The sequence below is a fragment of the Calonectris borealis genome, chromosome Z, assembly GCF_964195595.1.
Source record: "Calonectris borealis chromosome Z, bCalBor7.hap1.2, whole genome shotgun sequence".
NCBI lineage: Eukaryota > Metazoa > Chordata > Aves > Procellariiformes > Procellariidae > Calonectris > Calonectris borealis.
The window spans coordinates 68,295,484-68,321,321 of record NC_134352.1 but is presented as its reverse complement, the minus strand read 5'-3'; the positions used below and the strand labels follow the sequence as shown (position 1 = coordinate 68,321,321).

At 36.6% G+C, this 25,838-nt stretch overlaps 1 protein-coding gene across 2 annotated transcripts in view; it reads left to right on the top strand.

The window, feature by feature from the left end:
* The window catches only part of NDUFS4 (NADH:ubiquinone oxidoreductase subunit S4), a 48,996-nt gene extending 24,383 nt beyond the window's left edge, over positions 1 to 24,613 (top strand). For both annotated transcript variants that reach the window (XM_075137205.1, XM_075137206.1), the window contains 3 exons: positions 15,578 to 15,750; positions 19,965 to 20,038; positions 24,405 to 24,613. In XM_075137205.1, the coding sequence (XP_074993306.1) occupies positions 15,578 to 15,750; positions 19,965 to 20,038; positions 24,405 to 24,508 (351 nt within the window). In that variant the 3' untranslated portion in view covers positions 24,509 to 24,613. The remainder of the gene's footprint in view (positions 1 to 15,577; positions 15,751 to 19,964; positions 20,039 to 24,404) is intronic.
* The last annotated feature ends 1,225 nt before the right edge of the window (positions 24,614 to 25,838 follow it).

Below are 25,838 nucleotides of genomic sequence, written 5' to 3'. Positions count from 1 at the left end.
GCATGTGTGCTTTAAGCATGCTTCCCAGTCAGTGCTGGTCATGCTGCGTTGTGGGTGTCTAGCCTGGAGTTTCTACAGCCTAGGCATTTTTTGTGAAAGTTGCAATTGGAAGGTACTACCAAATATTTGCCGATAAAAAGACTTTTGTAGTGGTTAAATGATACCAATATTGCAAGAACATTTCAAAATTAGAACAACTGCCAGAAAATATCCTTTGCATCTCTAAAGCAGAATATTCCACTGATAATATGTATGGTATAGCTCAAAGCAAAAATTATTGCCAGAGCAGTTGTAGGGTTGGTCACTGGAGAGACACTAGAAACATTGTGGAACTGTGGTTAAGGATCAGCTATTATTTGCAGCCATCTCACAGATGTTTTTATTCTTTATCAGGCCAAAATAAAATAGGATGAGTTGCTACACAGAGTTAAGCATTCAAGAGCAGTGCTATCAAGTGCAATTGAAACGGTACTAAAGTAGTTTTTGCAGCATTGTGAGACCATGTAGGGACAGACTCTATTACAAGCATGACAGGCTAACTACAATGATGCTATTGACATTTCAGCACCTGTCCTGAAATTGTTTTGTTTTGTCTATATTGTTAAGTAACCTTTTTTTCAGTAATGGTTCAGAAGTCTTAGTACTGAACCTCCGCAGAGGGCCAGTTTCCTTCTGATTGTAGACAAGCTCTACGTAACTCACAAAAGATAACTTGCATACACCAAATTGGGCACAAATCTGAACCCCTTTTTGAGGATGAGCAGATCATACTTTTCAGATGATGTTCGAGAGGAGCAGTAAATGCTGTATACTGAAGCAGCCTAGGCCGAAGCGGATTAATAAGCGGACTTAGTGGATGAGTGAAAGGCTGTGCATATTGTCTACCAAGGCTTCAGTAGAGTCTTTGATACCATTTCCCACAGTATTCTCCTGGAGAAACTGGTTGCTCATGGCTTGGACGGGCATACTCTTTGCTGGATGGCTGGGCCCAAAGAATTGGAGTGAATGGAGTTAAATCCCGTTGGCGGCTGGTCACGAGCGGTGTTCCCCAGGGCTCAGTATTGGGGCCAGTTCTGTTTAATGTCCTCATCAATGATCTGGATGAGGGGATCGAGTGCTTCCTCAGTAAGTTTGCGGACGACACCAAGCTGAGCGGGAGTGTTGATCTCCTCAAGGGTAGGAAGGCTCTGCAGAGGGACCTGGACAGGCTGGATCGATGGGCCGAGGCCAACTGTATGAGGTTCAACAAGGCCAAGTGCCGGGTCCTGCACTTGGGTCACAACAACCCCATGCAATACTGCAGGCTTGGGGAAGAGTGGCTGGAAAGCTGCCCAGAGGAAAAGGACCTGGGGGTGCTGGTCAATAGCTGGATGAATATGAGCCGGCAGTGTGCCCAGGTGGCCAAGAAGGCCAACGGCATCCAGGTCTGCATCAGGCTAGCAGGACTAGAGGAGTGATCATCTCCCTGTGCTCGGCATTGGTGAGGCCGCACCTCGAATACTGTGTTCAGTTTTGAGCCCCTCACTACAAGAAAGACATTGAGGTGCTGGAGCGTGTCCAGAGAAGAGCAACGAAGCTGGTGTGCACAAGCCTTATGAGGAGCGACTGAGGAAACTGCGTCTGTTTAGTCTGCAGAAAAGGAAGCTGAGGAGAGACCTCATCGCTCTCTACAACTGCCTGAAGGGAGGTTGTAGCGAGGTGGGTGTTGGTCTCTTCTCCCAAGTAGCACATGATAGGACAAGAGGAAATGGGTTGGTTATTAGGAAAAATTTTTTCACCGAAAGGGTTGTCAGACATGGGAATAGGCTGCCTAGGGAAGTGGTTGAGTCGCCATCCCTGGCGGTATTTAAAAGACGTGTAGATGAGGTGCTTAGGGACATGGTTTATTGCTAGACTTGGCAGTGTTAGGTTTACGGTTGGACTGGATGATCTTAGGGGTCTTTTCCAAGCTAAATGATTCTATGATTCTAATAACTATTGTGAAATCGGTATCACGAATCTTAGGAGCTTCCTCTTGGCTGTCCAGAGGTAGCAGTTAGTGTCTGTTGTAAGTGTTTATTACTGGATAATCCAGGAGTAGCAGTGTATTAATAGGATTCTCAGAACACGAACCTCTTCGGCAAAAATGTTGCAGAAACACTCCAGTCCGTTTTTTCTAGAAGACTGTATTACTAGCAAAGATCGCACGGTGTTTTCAGGATTGAGTCATAGTTTGTTCACCTTCATCCAAATCCCAACTTTGGCTAGGCTTAGGAATTAGTGAAATTGTATATTCTTTGATTAGGGAAGCATAGAGTTTACTGTAATAAACAGTGATAATACTGCAGCTCAAAATAAAATATACAAACAAGTGAAAAATAGCCTGGAGTGATGAAACTTCTTAAAATCTCAATCTAATAGTGCTGTGAAACAAAGGACATAGCAAATCAAGCTTTAACATGCTTTTTAATGCATGATCATTGCTAGCAGCCTTTCCCAAGAACCAAGAGTATATAATATACTTTACTCTGAAAACCAAAGCAGTAATATGTCATAAAATTACATGTGAGACAGTGTGACATTGCATTTGAAGACTGTGTATAGGAGCTGTTTTTGCAACTCAGTGAAGAGAAAACACTTGGCAAAGTATACTTTTATTAAAGACAGGCTTACTAGATTTCATTTTCTTGAAACGACTATTCAGCCAAGAATTCTCCCAAGCATTTCCACTGTGTTAGATAATAAGGATATAGTGGATGTTCTATGTTTTGGTTTTTCAAAATGCTGTTAACCCTTTGTGGGTTATTCCTTGAGGGTGAGTACAAGCTGTTCCTAAAGTAACTTAATGGGATAAAAGAATTGAGAATAATCTTTTCTTCATTTAAGCCACTCTAGCTGCAGTGTTTATTCAACTGGTTACCATAAAAGATTCAGTTTAGGACAGCATTCCTCTTTAGATGAGGAATGTAACTTAGAAATTTTTGTGTGCCTTATGTGTATGGCTCTCTGATAGGGAGTTGTTATATTCAAAGGGTACAAGGTACCAGAATGGAAGTCTGTGTGGAAGTCTGTCCCACTAGCCCCAAATTTCTCCCCTGTAGGTTGTATTCCTTTTATTTTTATTTTCCTCTCAATTAGATCAGCAGCTTGCATTTTGCTTCAAAATAATGAAAAATGAATAAACCTGTTTTGTAAAATAAGGTTAATAAAAATGTTTTTTCCACCCTTTATTTTGCAGATACGTTTTGAGACACAATTTCTAGCTTTGGCCAAAATGCCCTTGTATATAAAGCCTGCGGTTTGGAGAAGTACTTTTTTCCATCACAGTTGTGTCAAGTAAGCAGGTGACCAGCCTGTTTGAACTGTGTTGTACTTAGGATTCAAGATAAAAGTTTTTTGCTCATGGTGTATGAAATATTTAATAAGTGTGTCTTGTCCTCCCGTTTCACTTCATATGTAATCCTTAGTGTTGGGTTTGCATTTGGTCATCTGCAGTTGTGATGTTTGACACTTGAATGATACTAGTTTCCAGTGTAGAAGGTGTTTAAGGTGTAAAACCACATTCTAGAAGTATTTCAAAGTTAAATGCATTCTTTCAATAAAAGTGAAATATTCAAAAGAGAAGCCTGTTTGCAAGTAAAAGTACATATGCATCTACTTTAATAAAAGTGTCTGATTTAAGAGTGGACCTGCATAGAGTTAAATACTTAAGGGCCTTTACTTTTTGTGGTCACTGATAGTTTATTTGTGAGTCTGCATTTTTGCTGCAAAACATAATCCATTAAAAAGTTCTTTTTTATTATTATTATTTTTTTATCCCCCCCCTCCCCCCCTCCCCCAGTGAAGACTAAGGAATAATGCTTGGGGTGGGGGGGAACTCTCTTGGTTAACTTTGTCAAGCAGCTAATGTGAAATTTAATATTTAAAGGTTTCAGTTATTTTGGGGATAGTGATAAGCTTCTCACTTCATGTACACCATGCTGGTCTGCCAGAGCATATATTTATTTCTAAACAGATTTTTTTTGTTTTTAATTTAAATAATTTGACAGTTTCTTCTTTATAGTTTTGGCTGGTAGCTACATTTGGTCTTAAATACAGTACAAGCTTAGGTGTAACTACGTACGCATTTTCAGTACTGCAAATTCACTATATTTTGCTGTTTGTCAATTAAATCTCTCTTTAGTTGGAATATCCTAGCTCAATTCAGCCTATATTGCTTGCTACAACTTGTTTTTGTAAGCAGTTGTAGTTTGATGAAGCTTGCGGTGGTTTAGAAAACCCAGTTGGCTGGATACCGATGAAGAGCTTTCTGTAAGAATGTCTGCGGGCAACAAGTTACTCGCCATGATAAAGAAGCTTTTTATAGCTCTGACAGTCTAAGTAAAGAAATTGCTATCACCTTTAGCTGTGTTTTAAGAGTAATAAATATTGCTATATTACTAAATTTCAGCTTGAGATAATTTTGTTTTTCAGTTTAGAAAACTGCACATTTTGGAAGTAGCCCAGAACCTCGTATAAAGTGATACATAGTTGTATCAATGAGGCCAGCGGCACTCTCATCCCTATGTAGGTTTATTTTGGTTTTAGGATAAAGTAAAGGATTTGGATTTCTTTGTCTGAGAGCCTTTTCTTTTGGTGCATGGTACTGCTATCTCTGCTGGGTATTGGAAGGAGGAGTGTCTGAGATTGAGGTTACACAACCTTCTAACATCTCGAGTGTCTGTTTTGTCTGGGCTTCCTTCGTGCAGCATTCTTGTGCAAAAATTTCAAGGCTTTAGTCTGGAGCACTAGGTCAAAGAATATGTCTCTTTGAAGGGCATGCAGGCAATTTTTTTTGTTTCATTACATAGTATTTCATTTTCTATGAAAGAATACTGGTTTTGAAGAGCTTGCTATAATGGCTGCTCAGAACAAATTAAAGGAGTATCATTGTGCCATGTTTAGTTTGTCTGGCTTCCAAAGGGTTATTCAACATGCAAATACTTGTTTGGTTTTGTAAGTCTAAATCTGCAAGCAATGTTTCTAATCTGCTGGAAAGAACAAAAGTAAGCCATTGATACAGTGTAGTAATCAACAGGAGTAAGAAGTAACTTCATTTTTGGAGCTCTTTTGTTTAGTACTTTAGCTTTTTAAAGACTAGATAGTATTTTCATGCTCTCATAAAACAATGCCATTATCTGAACTTTTTCTAGAACACCTAAGTTAGTATCCCCTGTTATGAAATATTTCTGTAGATGATATGAATTCTTCTTGTCCTGTCAAGAATAGTGAATAAACAATTCCTTGTAGAGCGCTTGCTTTTCTATTAAATCATATGTGTCTTTCTGCATTTTTGTAGTTCTAAGTTGTAGTTTTAAGACACAAATCCTAGCCTAACTAACAAAGTTCTATGTACAGACTTGAAAGCTGTTTCTAGTCATGAAGTTCTGGCTGAATCATTTTACCAAGTCAGAAAGGAAAAGCTTTCCTTGTCTGGAAAGCCCAATAGTTCTATGGCAATCCTTGAACATCTTGGTCATGCTGCAAGAGAGCTTGGTGCTTCTGTGCTACCTCTTTCTACTCAGAAGATCAATGATGAAATGGAACCAGATGCTTTTCCAGTTCTTGATGGCTTGTTTGTGAGGTATCTTTGAACTACTTTCATGGCTGCTTTCTCAAGTTAGGAACGTTAACCTGTGTTAAGTGGGAAAATTGCTCAGTCTCTTATGTATCTTTTTGGCATACTGTTCTACTCACTCCATAAAGCCCATTGACTTACGTTTAGTGCAAAAGAAAATCTTCGCTTGATGGGGAAATAACTTTTATCCTATTACCTGTTAGCCTGAAAACTGAGTTAACAAGTGAGAAGAAGCTGAGCTATAAGGAATTTCTACAAAATGCTGATAAGATATACCAAATACATTATTTTTTTAAAGATGTTATAATTATGTTGCAAATATTTAAAAAAAAATTAAGACTATGCTGAGTAATTCTGATTACAAACATCTGAAGAAGTGCATAATTTTTCCTTACAGATTAATTTTATAGATGAGCACATATATTAATGTATAAAAATAAATAACAGTATCTTTCTATATAGGTCAACATCATCATCATCAATATATATTTTAAAGTTTTCACTGAGTAGCATGTTAACCAGGCAGAAGCTTTTTTAAAATGAAAATTGTAGTTTGCACTAGTATTTTATTCCTCATTCTTCTGTTCTGTATTTTTTCTTAGGACCACATTTTTGTTGCCATGTCCGCTCCATTTGAAAGCATTCTTGGGTAAACTAATTCTGCTTCTCTGATAAGTCAGAAGTTGAATATCTTCTTCTGTGATGTCTGTTTCCAATTCAAATTCTTACTTTTTTATCACTGTTTAGTAAACACAATTGTACATTATGCTCTTCTTTGATTCCCCCTCCTCCCCCCTCCCAGTAATAGAAAACTGAAAGGAAAGATGTAGTGTATCAAGTTGAATGACCGAATTTAGTTGGTGATGGATTTCTTTCTATTGTATCAGGAAGTATAAGACCATGATTTCTGTCCTATAAATAACCTTAAAGGCCAAGCATATAAAGGCCAAAGCACAAATTACAGGGACAGACTTCTAGATAGAACACGCTAAAAACAGTTTGTGAAGTAACACTAATGCATTCTAGTTATGATTCAGCTTTTTAGAGAGAGAGTGTAGAAAGCTTCCATTTTAACTAGCCATATAGGTAAATTTAAAGAAACTGGGTTTGTCCAGTGGTATTAAACTGCGTATTTTATTGACGGTGGTTGAAACAGTTCAAGTCCCATCAACCCTTCCTATCCCCACCAGGGAATAATGACTGTGTTACTGTTAGAAAAGAACCTTCTAAAACACATTTAAGGCTTAAAAGCTGTATGCACTAATTAACAAACTACAGAGAACATTTAAGCTGTTAATAGCCGCAACATCTCTGATGCATAGACCTTCAGTATGCTAACACTGCATAACCGTTCTCTATTGTGCATCTCTTTAACGAGGGTAATTGTGTCAGTTCTTTTCTTGCTTCACTACCTGCTGTGTATAGAAATTATGTACACTGTTTAGCACTTGCTTTCAACTTTTAAAGTCCATGCATATTACATAGAAGCATTACATCTTGCATTAGGGTAAGGGACTGCTTTTAACAGGTCTGGGTTCCTTGTAATTTCTTAAATGCAACTTTTCTTCTATAAAGCATGCACCAACAGGGATTTTGCTCTAAATTTGCATTTCTTGATTGGGGATTTGCTTCTGTTCTTCTCCCCTATGCTTCACACCCCTTGTTACTATGTGGCAAAGATCTGTTACAGAAATCACTTCCTTTATAAAGGAGATGTAAAGAATAGAGAACATGCATCACAATGAAGGCTGGCATTGGTTTACATGAACTCAGGATTTCTTCATATTGTTCTTAGTAGCAGACTAAGCACTAATGTGACAGTATTATGAAGTTAAACTTTAAAACACTACTTTTTGCTTTTTTTTCACCCCCACCTTTGATGAATGTCTTTTTTTAATAAATAAAAACCTAAATGGTTTGTAAAATTTTAACCCTTAAAGTTAAATGGTGTTCCACAGCTACCATTAAGTAGGGAATAATAGGTAGTTGGGAGGTGAAAGGAGAACACCACCAGAATGCACGATAATGAAATTAAAAAAAAAAAAAAATTTAGTATTCTTTGCTCTAGCTGCCAGCCCAGGGAGATTGTTAGCTAGTTAAAACTGAATCCACAATGGATGTTTCATATACTGTAGTGATAATCTTTCTTACAACTTCACAGGAAATCTTACTCGTCTTAAGACTTTGCTCTAATTCTACCCATTTCTTAATGGGTAATTTAAAGGAAGCTTTGTAAGGTTTTCAAATAGGCATAAAGCAGATCAGAACTGTTACATTTCTTGTTCCTGACAGAGTTCCTGAAAAACAGTCATTTTATAAAATTCACTTAAGTTATATGCTTATGTTTTATTTTGTAAATACAGGTAACTTTTAATGAATGTTGAAAATAAGGACTTTACTAAAATGACATCAGAAACACACAAAAAATACAAAAGTTATTCCCAATGTGCAAGAGCAGCCTGAATTTTGGCTCTCACTTAAGATATGAAAGACCCCACCCTGAGCTGCTGGTTGGGGCTTTGGATGTCCATGATCAAAACTACATTTTATAGACTGTAAGCTCAAGAGTCATCTTCAGTGAATAATTCACCAAGATATTCTTGAAATATTGTGTTTAGCTTTGCAAGCCAGTCTGCTTATTGTGACTTATGCTAGGAGTATAGCATAAATAATCAGAACTGCAAACTGAATAAATTTTGTTTGACAGAATATACCATCACTGAACTACAAGTGAACTACAATATACTATTTATTTAATAGTATATACAAAATTGAATCAGGGGAATCAATACAAAGCTGTCTGTTCTAGGCAGGCTCTAGCTGCTAGTACTTCTGTCTCCTTTCCTTTAAAGCTCCTTCCTGCCTGTTTTTTTTTGTTTTCCAACTGAGAAATAGTACCTGTAAGAACAGTTGCTTATGGTAGTAAAGCAGTAGAGTGTTGCCATAACTGTAAATTATTCTAAGAGGAATAGATTATTTCAATTGTTCGGTTATCCTCTTTCTTTTTCTAAATGCAGATAAACTAAGACTGCCTATCCTTTTATTTGAAAGTTTACGGTCTAAAAACTTTGCTGTAGTCTTATTCTTAACATCAATTTTTTGGCACATTTTTTAATCTGAGGATTGTGAAGTTCTTGCAGAATGCTTGCAAGTTGTGTGCTGTAGAAAACTCTGTATTTTTAAATGCCTCACAGGTAATAAAAAAACTCCAGCCACTTGTGTGTGTGGAAGCAAAAGATTTGCTTACATATGCTTTGAATGAGTTCTAGAAAGTATGTTCTCTCTAAATCTTGCTGTGTTTCAGGAAAAAGGAGTTTACAAGATCTGCTGTAAGTAATTCAGACTTTTTTCCCGCCTTGTTTGAGATAAGCATGCTGTTTATCATTTCCTCAATTTGAAGAATGTCATGACCACACTGAAGTCTCTGATGACTACTAGTAGCAACGTCAGCCTATTTTTATGAAATATATTCTTCTCCCCTGACTGCCTCTACTTTCCTCCATGTAGTAATGATTTTCTTAATTTCAGTCATATGGAGAAACTGCAAAGTGTAAACCCAGATATTTGATTCCCCTTCTCTTCAATTTCATTATATTTACCCAGACAACATTTATAAAACTAAGACATACTATTACAGGGAAAAAATACATTATTAATAATTAAATAATCATTTTGTCCTGCTCTTTGATTCTTTCTTGGCAGAAAAACTATACTGAGCATGAAATATCCGCCTGTGCTGAAAGTGGGGCTTACGTGTTTTGAATGTTTCATTTTTGAAGTTCTAAAATGTTGTTTACCTGTCCATCAAGAATGCAGGCTGAATGATAGGTCTTTTTTGCATATTTGTCAAGAAAAATGCCTCTCTGTTTTGAGGCTTGTCAGGCCACTGAGGGGTGCAAAATCTGAGATTTTTGGTTTTATTTTTAGTATTAAACTATTTGTTAGTTTAAACTAACAAAAGCACAACTCAGCAGCTTTTGCCATAACTTTACCATGAATCACTTTTATAAATACAATTTTTCTATAATTTTCGCAGGAGACAAATATGCATACAAAATTTGGGAATGTAATGCAGACTGTAAGTAGAGTGTTTTAAGATGTGAAAGAAGGGTTGGTGAGGCGAAAGTTTTCTACTTGCTAGTGTGAAGTCGTGTTCCAGTTTGTAGAGAGCACCTGGGATTTTTAGAAGTCCAATCAATTATTCCTGTTTGTTCTTCCATCATGTTCTCTCTGAACAAATCCAAGTGACATTGGATTAATGGTGTGTGGGATGTGTTATGCCATTATGTTTGTAGTATCTCATGCAAGCAGCATAGAATAATACTGGGCATGCAAAACATTGGGAAAGTGGAGTAAGCCTTTGTGCAGTGGGACGACAGGGAAGTTCTGAAGGAGGTTTTTTGACAGCAGCGAACACTTAGCTGTGGTGGCTGTTAGAGTAGTATCTCCTCAGCTGTGAAATACAAACTGATGAATCGAGTTTGCTGAAGCAACAGCACTTGCACATGTTGGACTGTTTTGGATGCTGACACCTCCTTTGCATAATGGCAGTCAGTAGTCTAAAAAAGGATTATAATGGACTTATGTTGATTCCAATAATATGACAATTTCTGCTTCTGTTAGACCCGCTTTTCAGCATATCCTTTTCTCCATATCCAGTTTCTCTGTGGTGTTTTCTGCAAAACTGCCTATGGAAGGAGGTTTTCTTTCCATAGAAGCTTTCATGCAATCATTATTATTATTGAATCCTGTTTCCTGCTTACAGTGTTCGGTTTTCTTTTTTAAAATACTTCTTTCACTTTCACTCCTTTTCTCAACTTCTTTATTAATCATTCTGCAGGATGGTTAGATGGGAGAACATGTTACGGGTAACACCATGTTGTTCACAGATTACTGTGATAATGCAAAATGATTGTGAAGCCTGAAAGAAAACTGTATTCTGTGTGATACAGACTTTCCTAAGGGCAAATAAGCTTTTTTCCCCTTGTTATGTCTGTAGCTGTTAGATAAATGTTGTCTGACCATGTTTAGTTCATTCTGCTCCATTTTTCCACTTACAGTTTGCATAGTAGATTCTGTTCTTTTACATTTGTTTCAAAAATACCGTATTGAAGTGTAGAAATGTAAATGTTCTCATTCTGATTTACAGCCTAGGCAGCTGAGCACACTAAATAAAAAGCTCCTTTTACGGCAGCTATTTTGTGGGTATTATGCAAGATGTTCTGTGCTTTGATATAACAGCTCCTAAAGAAAGTGTATTGCAACATGAATTTATGGGAAAACTTTATGCATTTAGTCTGGTAAAACATGTTGGGGGTGGGGAAGAGAGCAAGCTGTTGTAAACTCCTATAAAGTACAGAAAACTTCTACTTGCCCTCCTTTCTAACAAGTGTAAACTATTGAGGTTAAGTAGGTGGGGCAACCGGAAGTAATTACTAAGGCCAGTGGCATTTTTGCGGTTTAATAAAGGCAGAAGCTAATTATTCAGTTTTTATTTAAGTGAAATGATGCCAAAAAGGAGGTGCCTGCAGAGCAGCTGCACTCCTTCAGTATTACCCTAATTTACCACAGACACAACTGTCACAAACAGAACTTTTAAACTTGATATATAGCCACGAAAGTAAGGAGCCCTTTGTCTGGAGTGCATGCAGAAGAACTCCTTTATACAAATCAACCGGCAGATGACGGACAATGATGAAAATTTGATTCTTTGAAGTCATAATGGTCATTGAAATGTGTGAAATTCTGGTATTGAAAAGAGAGCGGCTAGCAAGACTCTAAATCCTGGGTGGTTGCTGGAAGCTTGCTGGGAGGTTTTTCTGTGTTTTGACATCAACTTCCCATTGCTTGTTCCCTGTTTCCTTTATTAAAAAAAAGGGGGGGGGGGGATGTGCTAAACAGTAGATAGTTGATAGTGGTTATGTACAGTTTTTGTCTATGCATGGAAAGAAATGTCATAGGATAAACATGACACCTTTATGCGCACCTGACGCATCTATTTAAAAACACTGGTTTTCCGAGATACTTTCAATCATTTTGTCTCTTTCCCATGAATTTTAGAGTTCCATTTCTTGTCCCCTTTGGAATTTGTGCTATTAACGGAGTATTTAAAAGAAGGAAATTTTCATTTCCTTTAAAAGTCATCTTCATGCCGAATACTGCTTTCATTGACACTTCCTTTGTGAACCAGTTTTTCTCCCTGCTGTATAGCACATGTATCGTTTCTTATTACTCTTTCCAGAACAGCGTTACCAGGCTTTCCACCATGACAAGTGTTCTTAAATAGTTTAAGTTATAATAAAGACAAAACCTCCTCTTCATTTGTAAGCAATTTGATGTGATTTCTGCAGCTTAAAAAAAGTGAGTGTTTGTCCCTCTCAGCTTATTCCAAGAGGAGCCAAAATGCCTCAAAATGAGTATTTTAATTACAAAAAAATTCAGAGGTTGCTGTTAAAAAAAAAAAACCCTCTCTATATATTAAGAAAAACAGAATGTCAGAATGCACCTTTTAGATGATGCCCTGTGTTAAAAATGTGAAGCAGAGTTGTTAATTTTTAGTAAAGCAAACCTATACAGTTCAAATCTCAAGACTTTTATATTGTCACCTTATTATTTAGAATTTTGAATGCTGAGCACCTCACTAATATTTTAATATGCTAATATAGCAAAATTCAGTAAGGAACACTTAAAAAACAAAAGTGAAACCAGCTGTCAAAAACATCTTTGTTTTGGAAAGTTGGTTCACAGGTAGTTTCAATAAGAATTTGAACTCAGAACAAAGCACTGAAGACACAGTAAAGAGTTCAACCCAGTGCAGCATAGTTCTTTTCAAGTATTATATTGTTTTAATGGCATCTTGGAGCGGGAGCTTTAGCCCATTGAAATGTCGCTTAAAGGACAGGTTCTTCTGTCACTAGCTGGAGCTGTGTGGATGAAATGATCACAATAGAGTGTTGTAATGCATTTTAAAAGTGTGAGAAATCAGTTTGTCTAGACTAAGAGTGCGCCTACAGGGAATAGGAATTTTAGAGCTTCTGTGCTCTTTAGGTGTCAAGTATGTGATAGATGCCAAGCCTTTTTATTCCATATCTTTGGCAACAGCTCAGCTATGCTACAGTACCTTACATGTCTACAGCAAGCAAAAACAGTGATTTTATGTCAGGACAACTTGGGCTTCAGAAACCAGAAACTCATTGTCCTAACAACTGTCTGTTCAATTGCCAGCTTTAAAATGGGGAAGATATCAATAAACAATTGCTAGATTCCCAGAAGGCATGGAAACTTTAGCTATAATCAATCAAAGTATGAAGAGCTAGCAACACCATGTAGATATTTTAGTTTCGGAAAGTAGGCAGGTTTTAGTTTTCACCTTGGAAAGATTTTTATGGGATGAATCCTATATTATTAGTGAAATAACTTTGATTTGAAGCCAACTGAGTGCCCGAAAAAACATGGCTTGAAGGGACTTATGGTTTGTTTGGGATTTTGGTTTTATTTTCATCCAGATGAACAAGTCTAGGCATTTCTTTACTATGTTACCTCATAAATATAGCATTTGCTGTTTTTTAATAGTCTTTTCAGATTGTGTTCTGTATGCACTAATGTGTAGTATTTTTATGATTCTCTGGTGTGGAGGCTTCAAAAGAGGAAATTGTGTATGTCCATAGTGTTATTTAACATAGTATCTTATTTTAATGATTCCAGATAATTCTGGAACAACTGAAAAAACCTCTAAATCTGAAGCATAAAATTCATAATGGACATATGAGTTGCTGAGAATAGTAACAGTAAAAAAAAAAAATCTATAATTTTGAGCTATTTTGAAGCTTGCATATTAGGAGGTATTTGATGATAACAAACCCAGAATTTTTGCATGTAGCAGATTATTTCAGAGAGGGAAAAGAATTTTTTTGTGACTATTCTTACATTTTCTCAATAGGCATGTTTGTTAAATACAGAAGCAAAGGCTAATATAGTAGCCTATTCCTATAAACAGGCAAGCTGAAACATTGAAGCCCCACCAAACTTTACTGCGGGTAAAAAACCCTTTTTGTTAAACAAAGCACTTTGCCAATTCAAATAAGAAAACTTCAAGCTATTTCCTTCTAAAACAGTGGTTTAAGCTTCAGCAGTCAGAAATACCAGTCTGTCAGGAGGTGTTTTACATACGTGTTGCAACATTCCAGTGACTGGTAGTGTTTCTTTTTCATATCACTGGTAGACTCATATTAAACATAAACATTACGGTCCTAATGAAAGCATTTATAATGGAGTTGTTAAGATATTTTGACAGTTTCTTTTGGTAGTCTGAGTAGAAATGTCAGAAGTTGGAAAATTAGTGTGCATGCTTGTTTGTTTCCCCTGCTGTTCCAATTGCAAATACAAGTCAAATGCTTTAAATCTGCTCCCTTGTGTAGTTTTGAGGGACTGATCTCCCAAAATTTATTTTCTGAAGTAAAATGAAAAATGAGACTTGCCTCATTTCAAAGGATAATCTGATGACAGCACCAAGACTGTTTAAGTTTGCCCCAAATAAAATCCCATAAAGTTAATAGCTACAGACATGTAAAGCCACAGTGTTTTATTTAAACTTGTTTGCCTTTTAATTCAAGTCATGGCAGTACTGCTGAGATGAGTTTAATATGCCCAAAGTTTAGCTGCACTTTTTTTGACTTTTACCAGTTTACTATTTGTTCCTGGAGAGAGGAGGGGAGAGGAGAGCAGGGAGGGAGACCAAGGAGCTCCCACTGGCCTTTTAAGTATGTGAGGAACAGGAGCAGTTTAGCATCCTTAGAGATGGGTTTGATGTTTGATTTCACTCTTTACGAGGGTGAACTGACAGGTTAATTTTGTGTAATTACTGTTTAGTTTTTAGCAAGAAAGTTCACTTTGATTATATCAGATGCTGCTGAGGGTAATTTTTAACAGCAATTCTTGTGAGGTTTTTCACTATCTTATTCTTTGTTAAAGTCAGTTAATATATTTAGGCTGTTTTTGTGATCTTTCAATTTTTATCTTTCTTAGGTTTATTTGTTGAAGGTTCACACACCAAGCCTTAGTATCCTATTACGGGCTATATACAATGTTACAAGCCTTTTTTTTTCTTTGAAGGTTAGAATCTCCTGAATCCTTTTGTCCTTCACAAAAATACTGAAGAATGTTACCAGTATCAAATGTTCCTCTCTTGATCTTTAACATCAACAGAAGAATTGACTCTCAAAATCTGATATTCATAGCTTAAGACACGACGAGGGCGTCAGTTTTATATAATAACTAATGATCAGAGAAATAAGAGAGCTGAATTATAGTACGTGCTCTGCAGTCTTAAACAATCAATAGATAATTGTGCAAAAGATAACCTTCTGCCTCTTCCTTCATGCTAAGCATAGCTTCTTGAGTCGGCGTGGATGTTGGTGCCTCTTAATTATATACATACTTAAGCCCAAGTGAAAGCACTTACACTGCAGCACGTAGTTGGCTGGCTAGGATTTTGGTGAATAGTACTGTTCATATGAAGTTTAGGCTCCTAATGGTAATATAAAATTTCGGGGATTTGTTGATGTTTCAGTCTGTGCTCTAATATTTTCTTTAAGGGAGAAAGAAGAGTTTATACATTTCTGTATTTGCTTTAGCTGGTGCAAGTTGGAGCAGTCCTGACTTTGCTGCTGTGGTCAGAGGATGGGAGGGAATGTCCTGTCCCACCTCTGCCACTAGCAGTTGTGTAGCTGAGACATGAGCAGGTTTAGGTAACAGGTCCATGCAAAATCTAATTCAGCCAGGGGAAGCGGGATGATAGCAGCCCCAACATGTATCAGCTTCACTTTTATACAACTGGACTAATAACATGCTTTTCTGCAATTTTTTTCTTTTTTTGTAACTTAAAAAATAAAGCATGAAATTATGTGAAAAGCACAAGCAGTGTTATCTTAGAAGCCTTTTACGCGAACCCTTTTTTAACAGGTTCCATTGTGTTTTTCACAGGATATCACCACTTTAACTGGTGTTCCAGATGAGCACATCAAAACCAGAAAAGTTCACATTTTTGTTCCAGCACGTAATGCTATGCAGGCAGGAGTTAACAATACAAAGAAATGGAAGATGGAATTTGATAACAGGGAGCGCTGGGAGAACCCTTTAATGGGCTGGGCATCTACGTGAGTAGTTACTGAATTTGGAAATACTTGTCTTCTGTATTTGGCTCTTACTAGTCATGTAAATTTTAAGTTTGAAATGTCCGTTCTACCTGTAAATCTACTTGTGTTTTAACAGTACTTACAATAAGTGGTTGGGTTTGTTAGTCATATGATTAATGATCTGTTATGTTTAAAAGCAGATTTTAGCTCACAACATCATCTGGAAGAGTTTGAAAAAGGTGTTAAAACCCAGAAATTTCAATGATTACATTTGTGATGATGTTACTGTATGGCAGCATCAGGGAAAGAAGGTTATTAGTTACCTGAAGCAGTAAATCCTTCTCAACTCTCTGTTGCATCTTTTAAATTTGATTAAACATAAAATAACAATACTTAGCTTCTGGAGGCTTTTTTTTTACAAAGTTCTATAAATATCCTAAAGATCTGGAATGAGGAGCCATAACTAATTTTAAAAAAAAAAACCAAACCTATTTAAAATATTACACTGTTTGTTTCAATGTTGCTAATATTAGTAGTAAAAACTCTTAAAAACGCCAAAATCCAGAAAAGTACTAATCTTGGCCAAATACGCTATAATTTGGAGATGTACGTTTAACTTGGATGCAGCTAATTTTTATTTCTTTTTCCCATATATAAATATACTACGAACATTTTACAGTGTGGTTAGAATTCCTGTAAACTGTGAGGACTATGCCAGCAATTCTTCTGAAAATATTGTAATTTTGATTTGAAGCTGTCTTGTTTGAGGCATATTCAGAAGAGTTAATTGTTTTACATGAACAAAAATCAACCACTAGAGATTATTTTTCAAACTTCAAAAAGGATGCAATGTGTATTGAAAATGTGTGGCTGTAATCATATTAGCACTTATGGTCAAAGAACACAAAATTCTATGAAAAAAACCTTAAAACCTTAAATAGGAAATAACTTGAGGATGTATTTTTTTGAGATTTATTAACGTTCTAAATCTGGTCACAAAATGATTTTTTTTCTTTTATTTATTTATAAATAAATATTATTTATAAGTTCAAAGTAATACGGAAAAGAAGTCTTCCTCATACGTTGGTTTCCCATGAAAAATTGAGGAGGCTCACAACCTGTAACATCTCAGTTGTATTGGCATTGAAAGCATTAGGGAAGCCAAGCTCAACTATCATTAGACGAGAAAAAATACTGAATATGAATTAAAATATTAATTGTATTAAAATAGTCTGTTAAAATACCTGTTTTAAAACTTTAAGCCTGTATATAACACTGACGTCATCTTAAGCATGGCCTGGGGTTTTTCACCATTTCATGTTAAGCATATTTAAATTGCTGTTTCAGAGGATAAGATTTCAATGATTTAATACATATATGCCTTGGATGACTCGAGTACTGCAAGTACCTACTACATTTAGCAAGTAATGACCAGGTTGTTAAATTAATTAAGTGATAGACTGTTGACCAGTAGTAAACTTTTCCCTCCTGTCTTGTGTGCCCCCCAAGTGTCCAGCCACTAAAGTGTGGTCTATTTATACCCCTGCACAGGCTGTAACACCGTAGCAGGTGCCAGTAACACCCGCTTTAGTTCAGGTTGAATTTAACTTTTCTCCTAATCCCCTTTGCTTTTCAGCTGACTTTAACCTCCCCAGACAAGTTATTTTCTGGGTAGGATTTTGCATGATCTCAGCCAAAGCAATGGCTTTTAACCTTTCTAACAGTTATAACCATTTGTGCTAAATAAACCACCTAGAAAAATGAGCCATGGTATTAAGGGCTTACCTGTATGTTAAATTGTCCTGAAGTGAGCTTGTTGTGGGAATTTAAAAAGGAATGGCTGTTTTGAATGAATCCATCTCTGCATCTGTTTTTATTTAGGGGTAGGGAAAGGAATATTTCCTGTGTAAGCAAGCTCCAGGTAGGCCAAAAGCAAGTGCTGTGTTGAAAGTTGACACTGCTAGGTTAAGTGTTTTGTAAACTAGTTTTATCTGTTCATTTTTTAAGGAATTCTCGCAAAAACTATTAGTGGACATTCTGGTAATTTCAAATTACCGTTCAGCATCCAGAAATACCTAAGAAGAGTTTCTTCTCTTCAGATTTAATTTCTGCAAAGAACAGTTCTTAGAAGTTTTCCGATTTACTTTTGAGTAATATAATGGGATTAGTGGATTAGAGCCCTTTAGGGTCTTGGGATTAGAGCCCTTTTCCTCTGAACTCAATATACTTACTTATCTATAGGTCTTTGGTATATTTCTGTCATTTTGCGGTCTCGTTTGCTTTTTTTGTTGCATTTGTTGTTTCTTGGATGTAGTTTTTTTAGTGAAAATTATCCAGTTGGACCCATGGCATTTTTTTTTAATGGGGAGGTTTCATTACAGGAGTGCCTATGGATAGGTCTTGAATACATCTTTTAATATAAAGCTGTAAACAAAGAAACATGGGAAATGCATGGTTTCCATTGTACAAGATCTCATAAGAGAACAAAATGCGGAATCCCAGTTTGTAGTGACTGATAAGACAGCTCAGGGCAGGCACGGGAAAGCCTGCAGCACTGCTCTTGCTGACACTATCAGGACATCGTGCTGGCCATCCTGAGCTCCGGTTTGCTCACAGATTATCACAGACTGAAACACATGGATAGCTCATGTATGGAAAGAAATCAAAAAGCTGTATTTAGAATGGATGAAAGGTGGCCCCACGTGAAAACAGAACAAATCATTTCTGCACAATCCTGATTTCCAAACTGCCTCTGTCCTGGAAGGTTTTCACCAAACTGGCAGTACTGAACAGGCACCGGTCTCTCACTACGCTTCAGACTTAAACTTCTTTGTTCCCACTTAGTAGTGTTGAGATTTTTCCAACCTCAGTCGTGGAAGAGAAGAACGATAAGCAAAAGTTGTCACAATATTGCGGTATATTTGGGTCACTTGATTCTTCACTGATACGTCATGGGCCAATTCTTAGTTCCTAATTCTCCTTACTGCCTTTATAAGAGAAATCTTTAAATGTGTTTAAGAGACCCCATCTTAGTGGCTTGTGAAAGTGAAATTTCTGCCTTTATCCTGTTTGGTTTTTTTTTTATTGGGGAATATATTGGATATATAGTGAACTCCATTTTTCCATGTGTACATGAGATAAAATTACATTGTTGTCTTTGCTGGAAGCTAGATTCCCCCTCTTCCCCTCCCCCTCTGCCAGTCACAGGCTTTGTCCTTTATTGTAGAGAGTTCAGTGTATCTTCGGTTGCTTTTTCTCTTCATTTACTCTTCTAGCTTCAAAGAGAGAACAGTTGAGAGGCAGCTCCTTCAATAGTTTGTTGCAATTTGGTCTTGTCTTCCCAGGCATCTCCCAAGCTCGTGCAGTGTTGTCTCAGGGAAGCATTATCTAATCATTGTGCCTGCTACAGCTGGTATCTTATTTCTCTAAAAGTTTTGTAGATTAATTTTTAGAATGCTATTTTTTTTCATCCTTTGTCATTGTTCTTAAATTGAGCTTTTATAGCAACAAATAAGGCAGCTTAAGAGATTTTAATTTGTTTCAAAAAGCTTTTTGCTGTTTGATTCCTTTCAGAAATGCAGTTGAGCAATAGCTGATCATCTAAAACTAACCACTTTGTATTTAGTTAGCTAGCAGTTTGCGTTTGTAAGCTTCATTTTCAGTGGTGGCCTCGATCTGCTTGCTGTACTGGAATAATTTGTGGAAGTCATATGACCTCAGCCAAAGCTGAACTCTTGAGTTTTTTTTACGTACTTTTCAGTCTCTGATTAATTCCTGCTCTGCTCACTTCGATATTCTGCTCTTTTTTATGTAAGATTATTCTTCCCCTAGCTGCTCTACAGACTCCTGGTTTCCTTGAAATGTTCAAAATTACCTTAAGACTCCTGATCTTCCAAAAAGAGAGGGACTACACAGCTATAAAAATTAAGAGGATTGTTTCAGAGCAGTTACTATAACCTCAGCAGGTGGTTAGACATATTTGTCTAATAAAAAACTTAAAACAATTTCTGCAAGGAGTTGGGAGGGAAGTTTAACAGACTGGAAGAGTGAAACAATACTCTGCAGAAAGTAAGTGTAATCCTGGAAATAATTAAAAATAAAGGTATTTTGAATGGCTTGTGAGGTGGTGTACTACAAAAAGTTGTGTAATACAGCATCTAGCAAGCATTTGAGATACAGATATAATTATTTTGTATTTCAAATGTGTTTAAAATTTGTCATCTGATTTCTTACAGAGCTGATCCTTTATCCAACATGGTTCTTACTTTCTCTACTAAAGAAGATGCCATTGCCTTTGCTGAAAAAAATGGTACGTATTGTACGTATTGGGTATGAGGGATTCAGCTTTCTATAGGCAGTCTTGATCTCAAAGTATTAACAACAGAAAAAGTACAGAATAAAGTACCTTCCCTCTATTCCACAAAATTGGTAGACCATTAGTGCTCTACTTGAGGAAGAGAAAAACTGGGGAGAGTATTTCCAAGGGTGCCTCTTAGCATTACTTGCCATGCTTTTGCAAGTACCTGTGTTTTGAATGAGAACTGAGCCTTCCTCAGGTCTTGGAGGAAAATTTAATAGTAATGCTTTATCTTTAAGAATATCCCAGGCTCGGGGTCCCGGCTACATGACAGTGGGATTTTTGCCTGAAGGCTTGACATAGGCATCTGAATTCTAGTTAAGGAAAGACTGTCAGAACCCTTGTGAATGTTTGATAATCAGAAAAACTAAAATTAAGTGACTACCAAGTAAACATGTTGGACTTTAGTTTTGGCCATGTTGCAGAATGGATTTATCGTAGAATCATAGAAATCTCAAGTTGGAAGGGACCCATAAGGATCAAGGCCAACTCCCTGCTCCTCGCAGGACTACCTAAAACTAAACCGTATGACTAAGAGCATCATCCAGATGTTCCTTGAACTCTGACAGGCATGGTGCCATGACCAGTTCCTTGGGGAGCCTGTTCCAGTGACCGACCACCCTCTTGGTGAAGAACCTTTTCCTAATGTCCAACCTGAACTTCCCTTGATGCAGCTTCATTCTCTTTCCTCGTGTCCAGTCGCTGGTCACCAGAGAGAGGAGATCGGCACCTGCCCCTCCCCTGCTCCCGTGAGGAGGTTGTAGATTGAGGAAGTTATAACTAACTCTTCCCAAGTACAATACTAAAGTCTGAACACTTACACTTGATGATTGTTCATATTTGAGAAAAAGGTAGTAGAAAAGCCAGTATCATTACTTAATATTTTTAATGCTAATGGCGTATATCAGAAGGACTGTATGTGTAAACTTACTTGGTTATTTAGGCTTGTATTTTCTCATGGAATTATGGTACCACAAGCAGTATCCATAATCTCAGCTTTTTGAATATTAAGCAGTCTTTTATGTATCGGTACGAATTTTTCGCTGCATTTTTGAGTTCTTTTTAAATCAATTTCATTTTCCTTAAAGAGCTAGTCTTGATGCTTAGTGCTCATGGATGTGAGGAAGATTAATTGCACTGAGTTAAAGCCAGGAATAATGCACATGGAGTGTGCATTCTGACTTCTTCAGAAGCCTTCCCTGTGGTCTACCGCTTTCAACTATATTTTGTCTGGGGTAAATAGTAAAGTTTCTTGGCCAGACCAAATTGTGCAACATTGTTAGATGGCTTATGTTTTACACCCAAAAACCAGGATAAGTCCATTAACTTATACATTTAAGAAGCTAAACCATTTAATGTGCAATTTATTTGCACTTTTTAATGGTAAAAACTAGGATTTAATTCCTCTATTCCTCTTTGAATGGATCTTTTTTTTAAATTAATAGTCTTAATTTTATTGAAAAATAAATTGTATTCACTAAGAAATGAATAGGATCATAATATGTGCATTGGATATACCAATTACTGTGCAGTTTCAATAGTATTTTGTAATGTTTTATGAACAAATATGGAATTTGGGAGAATCTGGTGTTGCTTTACTTATGCTTCTATATTGTTCATGCTATTTCTGTTTCTTGGGAAATTCAGCCTATAAGAGACAAAAACTGAATGTTGGCCAATATATCACTGCATTAATGAGCTACTTATGTCATCTCTTTGGACATGTTGTATTTTGTTCTTTTGAAATGCAGATTCAAGTAAGATATTTGATTTGTTCAGTGTAGAAAGTTTATGCCTTCACTGAATTAGTAATGAATCTCCATTGTGTGGGAAAAACTACGAAGAAATTCTACCAACTAAACTAAGGCTATGACTTAGTATTTAATATTATTAGTTCAATATTCACTTAGCTTGCAGCCTTAATTTTACCATAATAGAGATGTACCAAACTCCTCTGCAGATACTGGCTTGCCTAAATTATTATTCCGTTTTATTTAAGGTGGCTTAGTTTTAGGCGTATGGTATGTGCATAATATTTTCTGTGGTAATAGCTTCAGTATCAGATGTAGCTGGAAGTACCAATTTCACAATATTTAGTTCTGCTTTTAGAAAGAAATGAGAAACTTAGGCACACATTTACAATGGAACTTAGCTTCTAAACTGAGGTGCTATTGAAAGATCTCTAAGTCTAGGAACACAAGTATGTACCTCTCTGTCCTTCCTGTATGAACCACCCAAGTTTTCCATTACAAAATTCCTTAAGAACCTCAAGTTTGATCTCTGCAAATCCTAGATATTGCAGGTATTTTGATACGATTGGGAAACCTAAGAGTTCTTTCTCATCTAAGAACTTCAGGAACCTGAGGCAAGCTATCTTTCTGCCTGCCCCATCTGATGTGTTTTCTAATGTAGGAATAACAGCACAGAGTACAGTAACGGATGAGATCTCTGTCCAAAATATGACAGCAGAGGATGGTCTGAAGTCAAGGCAAGGAGGAAACACTTATAACTGGATGAAATTAAAAGTTTAGCCCGTCAACCTAAATTCTTTTTTGTTCTGTCTGACATCACCGAGGCAGTTGTTTAAAAAATACAGCCTTAGTTACAAGGATGGAGAGTATTTCTACACCACAGTAACCTTTAGTCAGGTGGTGAGGGTGTTCCTCCAGAGACGATGAAATCTGCTTTCTACCCACTTGGCTGGTACAGCAGGGTTCTGGGCAAGAATAACCTCCCGCACCATTGTGGTATTTTTATAAAAGTGAATTCTGCTCTCTGTCATGAACAACTGAAGGTGCCTAACTCAAGGAGACTGTTCCAGAATGTGAAATTTTATCACATATGGTGGCCTCTTGCAATACAAAGTTAGATGTAACTAACTTTGTGGATTTTGGATAGCTATGGCAGGCCAAGTCATTGTGCTGGCAGTTGCGAATCTGTTTTGGAGGCACTTGGCTCCTCTGTATCTAGTGTATAAAAAGATGAAGCAGTGACTTGGGGTTGTAGATTCCATTCCAGCAGCCAAGTGCCTCAAAGTCAGGTGTTATAATGCTGAATGTTGCAATACCAAAGTCTGTCTCTGGATCTAGTTCTGGCTGTTTACTCAAGGTTATATTTTTAATCAGATCAGGAGGCAAAACTCAGTGCTCTCACAGCTGGAAAGAATATGTTTTTAAAACATCTATTCCAGTATATCTTATGGAGAATAGTTAACTTGGAAATTAACATTGGTTCAGCCTAATAAACATGAAGAAAATGTTTGTGTGACATTTGTGAATACAAAAAATTGAGGCACAGTGACGTGACAACTTGTGTATCTTACAAAACATGTTCTGATGTGAAGATGTATCTTGAGCTTTCTGTAAACATTGTTAAATGTAAAAATTCAGATATATGTTAAACCTTTTAGGACTTATGGAATTTTTGTTTTAAAACTAAGGAAGAAAAGTATCATCTCACTAGTATCAGTTAAATCTGCGTACTTAACCATTTCTAGCTTCAAATCAAGTATCTCAACTTTGAGGGAAATGTTGCAACTAAAGAGACCAAACTTTGGAATAGTGAGTGCTACCCTGGCAACTTTCCAGGCACCTGGAGGCTGCAACCAATTTGCATTTTGATTTACATAAACACTAATGTCTCCACCTCCTCTTTTCTGACATTTTTTAGCATTTCTCTTGCTTAACTATCACATAATTTACTTGTCTTCTATCACTTCATTCCCTTTTCTTTTACTCCTAATTTTTTATGTTAAAAATATTATAAAAATGTTAAGTATTAAACTTCTTTCTAACGCTGAAGTTTTTTCTTTGCGCTTCCTTTCTTTGGTCCTCTCACCCTTCTTTTTTCTGTAGCTTTCCAAGGTCTCCATTCTCTCCCAACCTTTGGGATTGATCTTCTGTATGCTATTTTTTTCTATGTTTCCTTATGTTTATTTTCATTTCTCTCCCAGCATACACAGAGCCTTAGTGCTTCTGTGATGCTGTGGAGTTGTGGAGCCACTAACTTGCAGGACAGTCAGTGTTCCCTGTTGAGCTTTTCACTGATGACTGTCAAGTTTTTTGCAGGAGTAAAGAAAATGGAGATATGTAGTATGGTGAAGTCTTATCAGCTGAGAGAATGGGCATATGTCACGTCTATGGCATTTCAGTATTCTCTGCTGCCAACTACAAAGGAATAAACTAGTGGATGCCTACGTGGAGAAAAAGATATTAAAGTTAAAAGGTTTAAGTTGCATTTGCTCTATATTGTAAGCTGAGAATATTTAGAATTCTCTTTGTTTCTTGTCTCCCCCCACCATTTCCCCTGTAACCTCCAGGCTGGAGCTATGATGTTGAAGAGAAGAAGATTCCAAAACCTAAATCCAAGTCTTATGGTGCAAACTTTTCTTGGAACAAAAGAACAAGGGTGTCTACAAAATAGGTTGGCATTGGCTGTCTGACTGTGAATAAAGTCAGCTGTGCTATATTTATAGTCCATGTATAATACATCTCTTAATCTCCTAATAAATTTGACCTTTAAACTACAGATGCATCTTGTGATGTCTATTTAAAATGTTTTTGATGTCTCCAATTGAACCTCCAAACTTCCCTATAAATAGAGGAGATTTGGAGTGTTCATACTTCTAAAAAATTGCTGTACTAGGAATCTGTCAAAAGGAATGTTTGAAATTAGCTGCGACTTTAAAGATTATGGTTTATCTTTGATGGTAATTTTATATTCACTGTCTTGTTTAAACTTATCAGCCTTGCATATACAAATTCTCTCAATAGAGGCTGGGGTTTTTTCTTTCTCTTTCTATACAAGAGAAGTTTGTCAACTGAAGAGCAAAGTGTGATATATAAAACTTAGCATTTGAGTATAATTTAGACTATTCTGTATAAATGTATATTACATAATCTTCTTTCTGCCCAAATTAATATTGTCATTATTCCAGAAGCATTCATGACTGGAATAGAAAGCACTGGGTTTTGTGTTGGATATTGGGGAGGTTTAGTCCAAAAGGTTAAGATTGCAATTGTTTCTCTGTGATGTTCTTCAAAAGTGAAACTAAGCCAGTTAAATATTCACAAATTAAGTCAGAAGACTGCATCAGCATATACTAATTATATAATTATAGTTCTATTTTTTTATTGCTAGTTACATGTTATCTGCATTGAGGTTTCCTATTGCCTAACAAGATGTGGTGATAGCATCTCAGCCTTAACATCGAATATATAGCCTAAACTCAGTTTATCTTACGTGACATTAAATCATTACCTTTAATAATAACTCTTAATATGTTTGGAATCCTTGGTTACATGTCTATGGCTTTTGATTTATTCACTTTTCCTTTAACTTTTACTTAACAAATTGAGAAATCAACACATGATCAGTGAAATCTATTACAAATTGGGGGAGGGTACACCTTTTTCATATGCAACTGAGAGTTTTATCCCAACTGTCACAAAAGAAACAGTTGAGACAGCTCTCTCCACATAGATCTAAAGAATGGTGTAAAAGCTATGCACTGAATTCTAGCTAAAAGAAGGCATAAAACTACCTTGTGTTGCCCAGATTTGATTACATTCTTGTTTCAGTTTTAACCAGCTCCCCTATATGCTGGCTAGTATTTGTTTAAAGCATTGGTTTTGACCCAGTTTCAGTGAAATCAACCAGTTGGCTTATGTTGCTATTTTCTATCACAGACAAGAACTGTTATTCCAATTCATCTTCCTATTGTATTTTGAATGCTGCATCGTGCAGTGGAGCC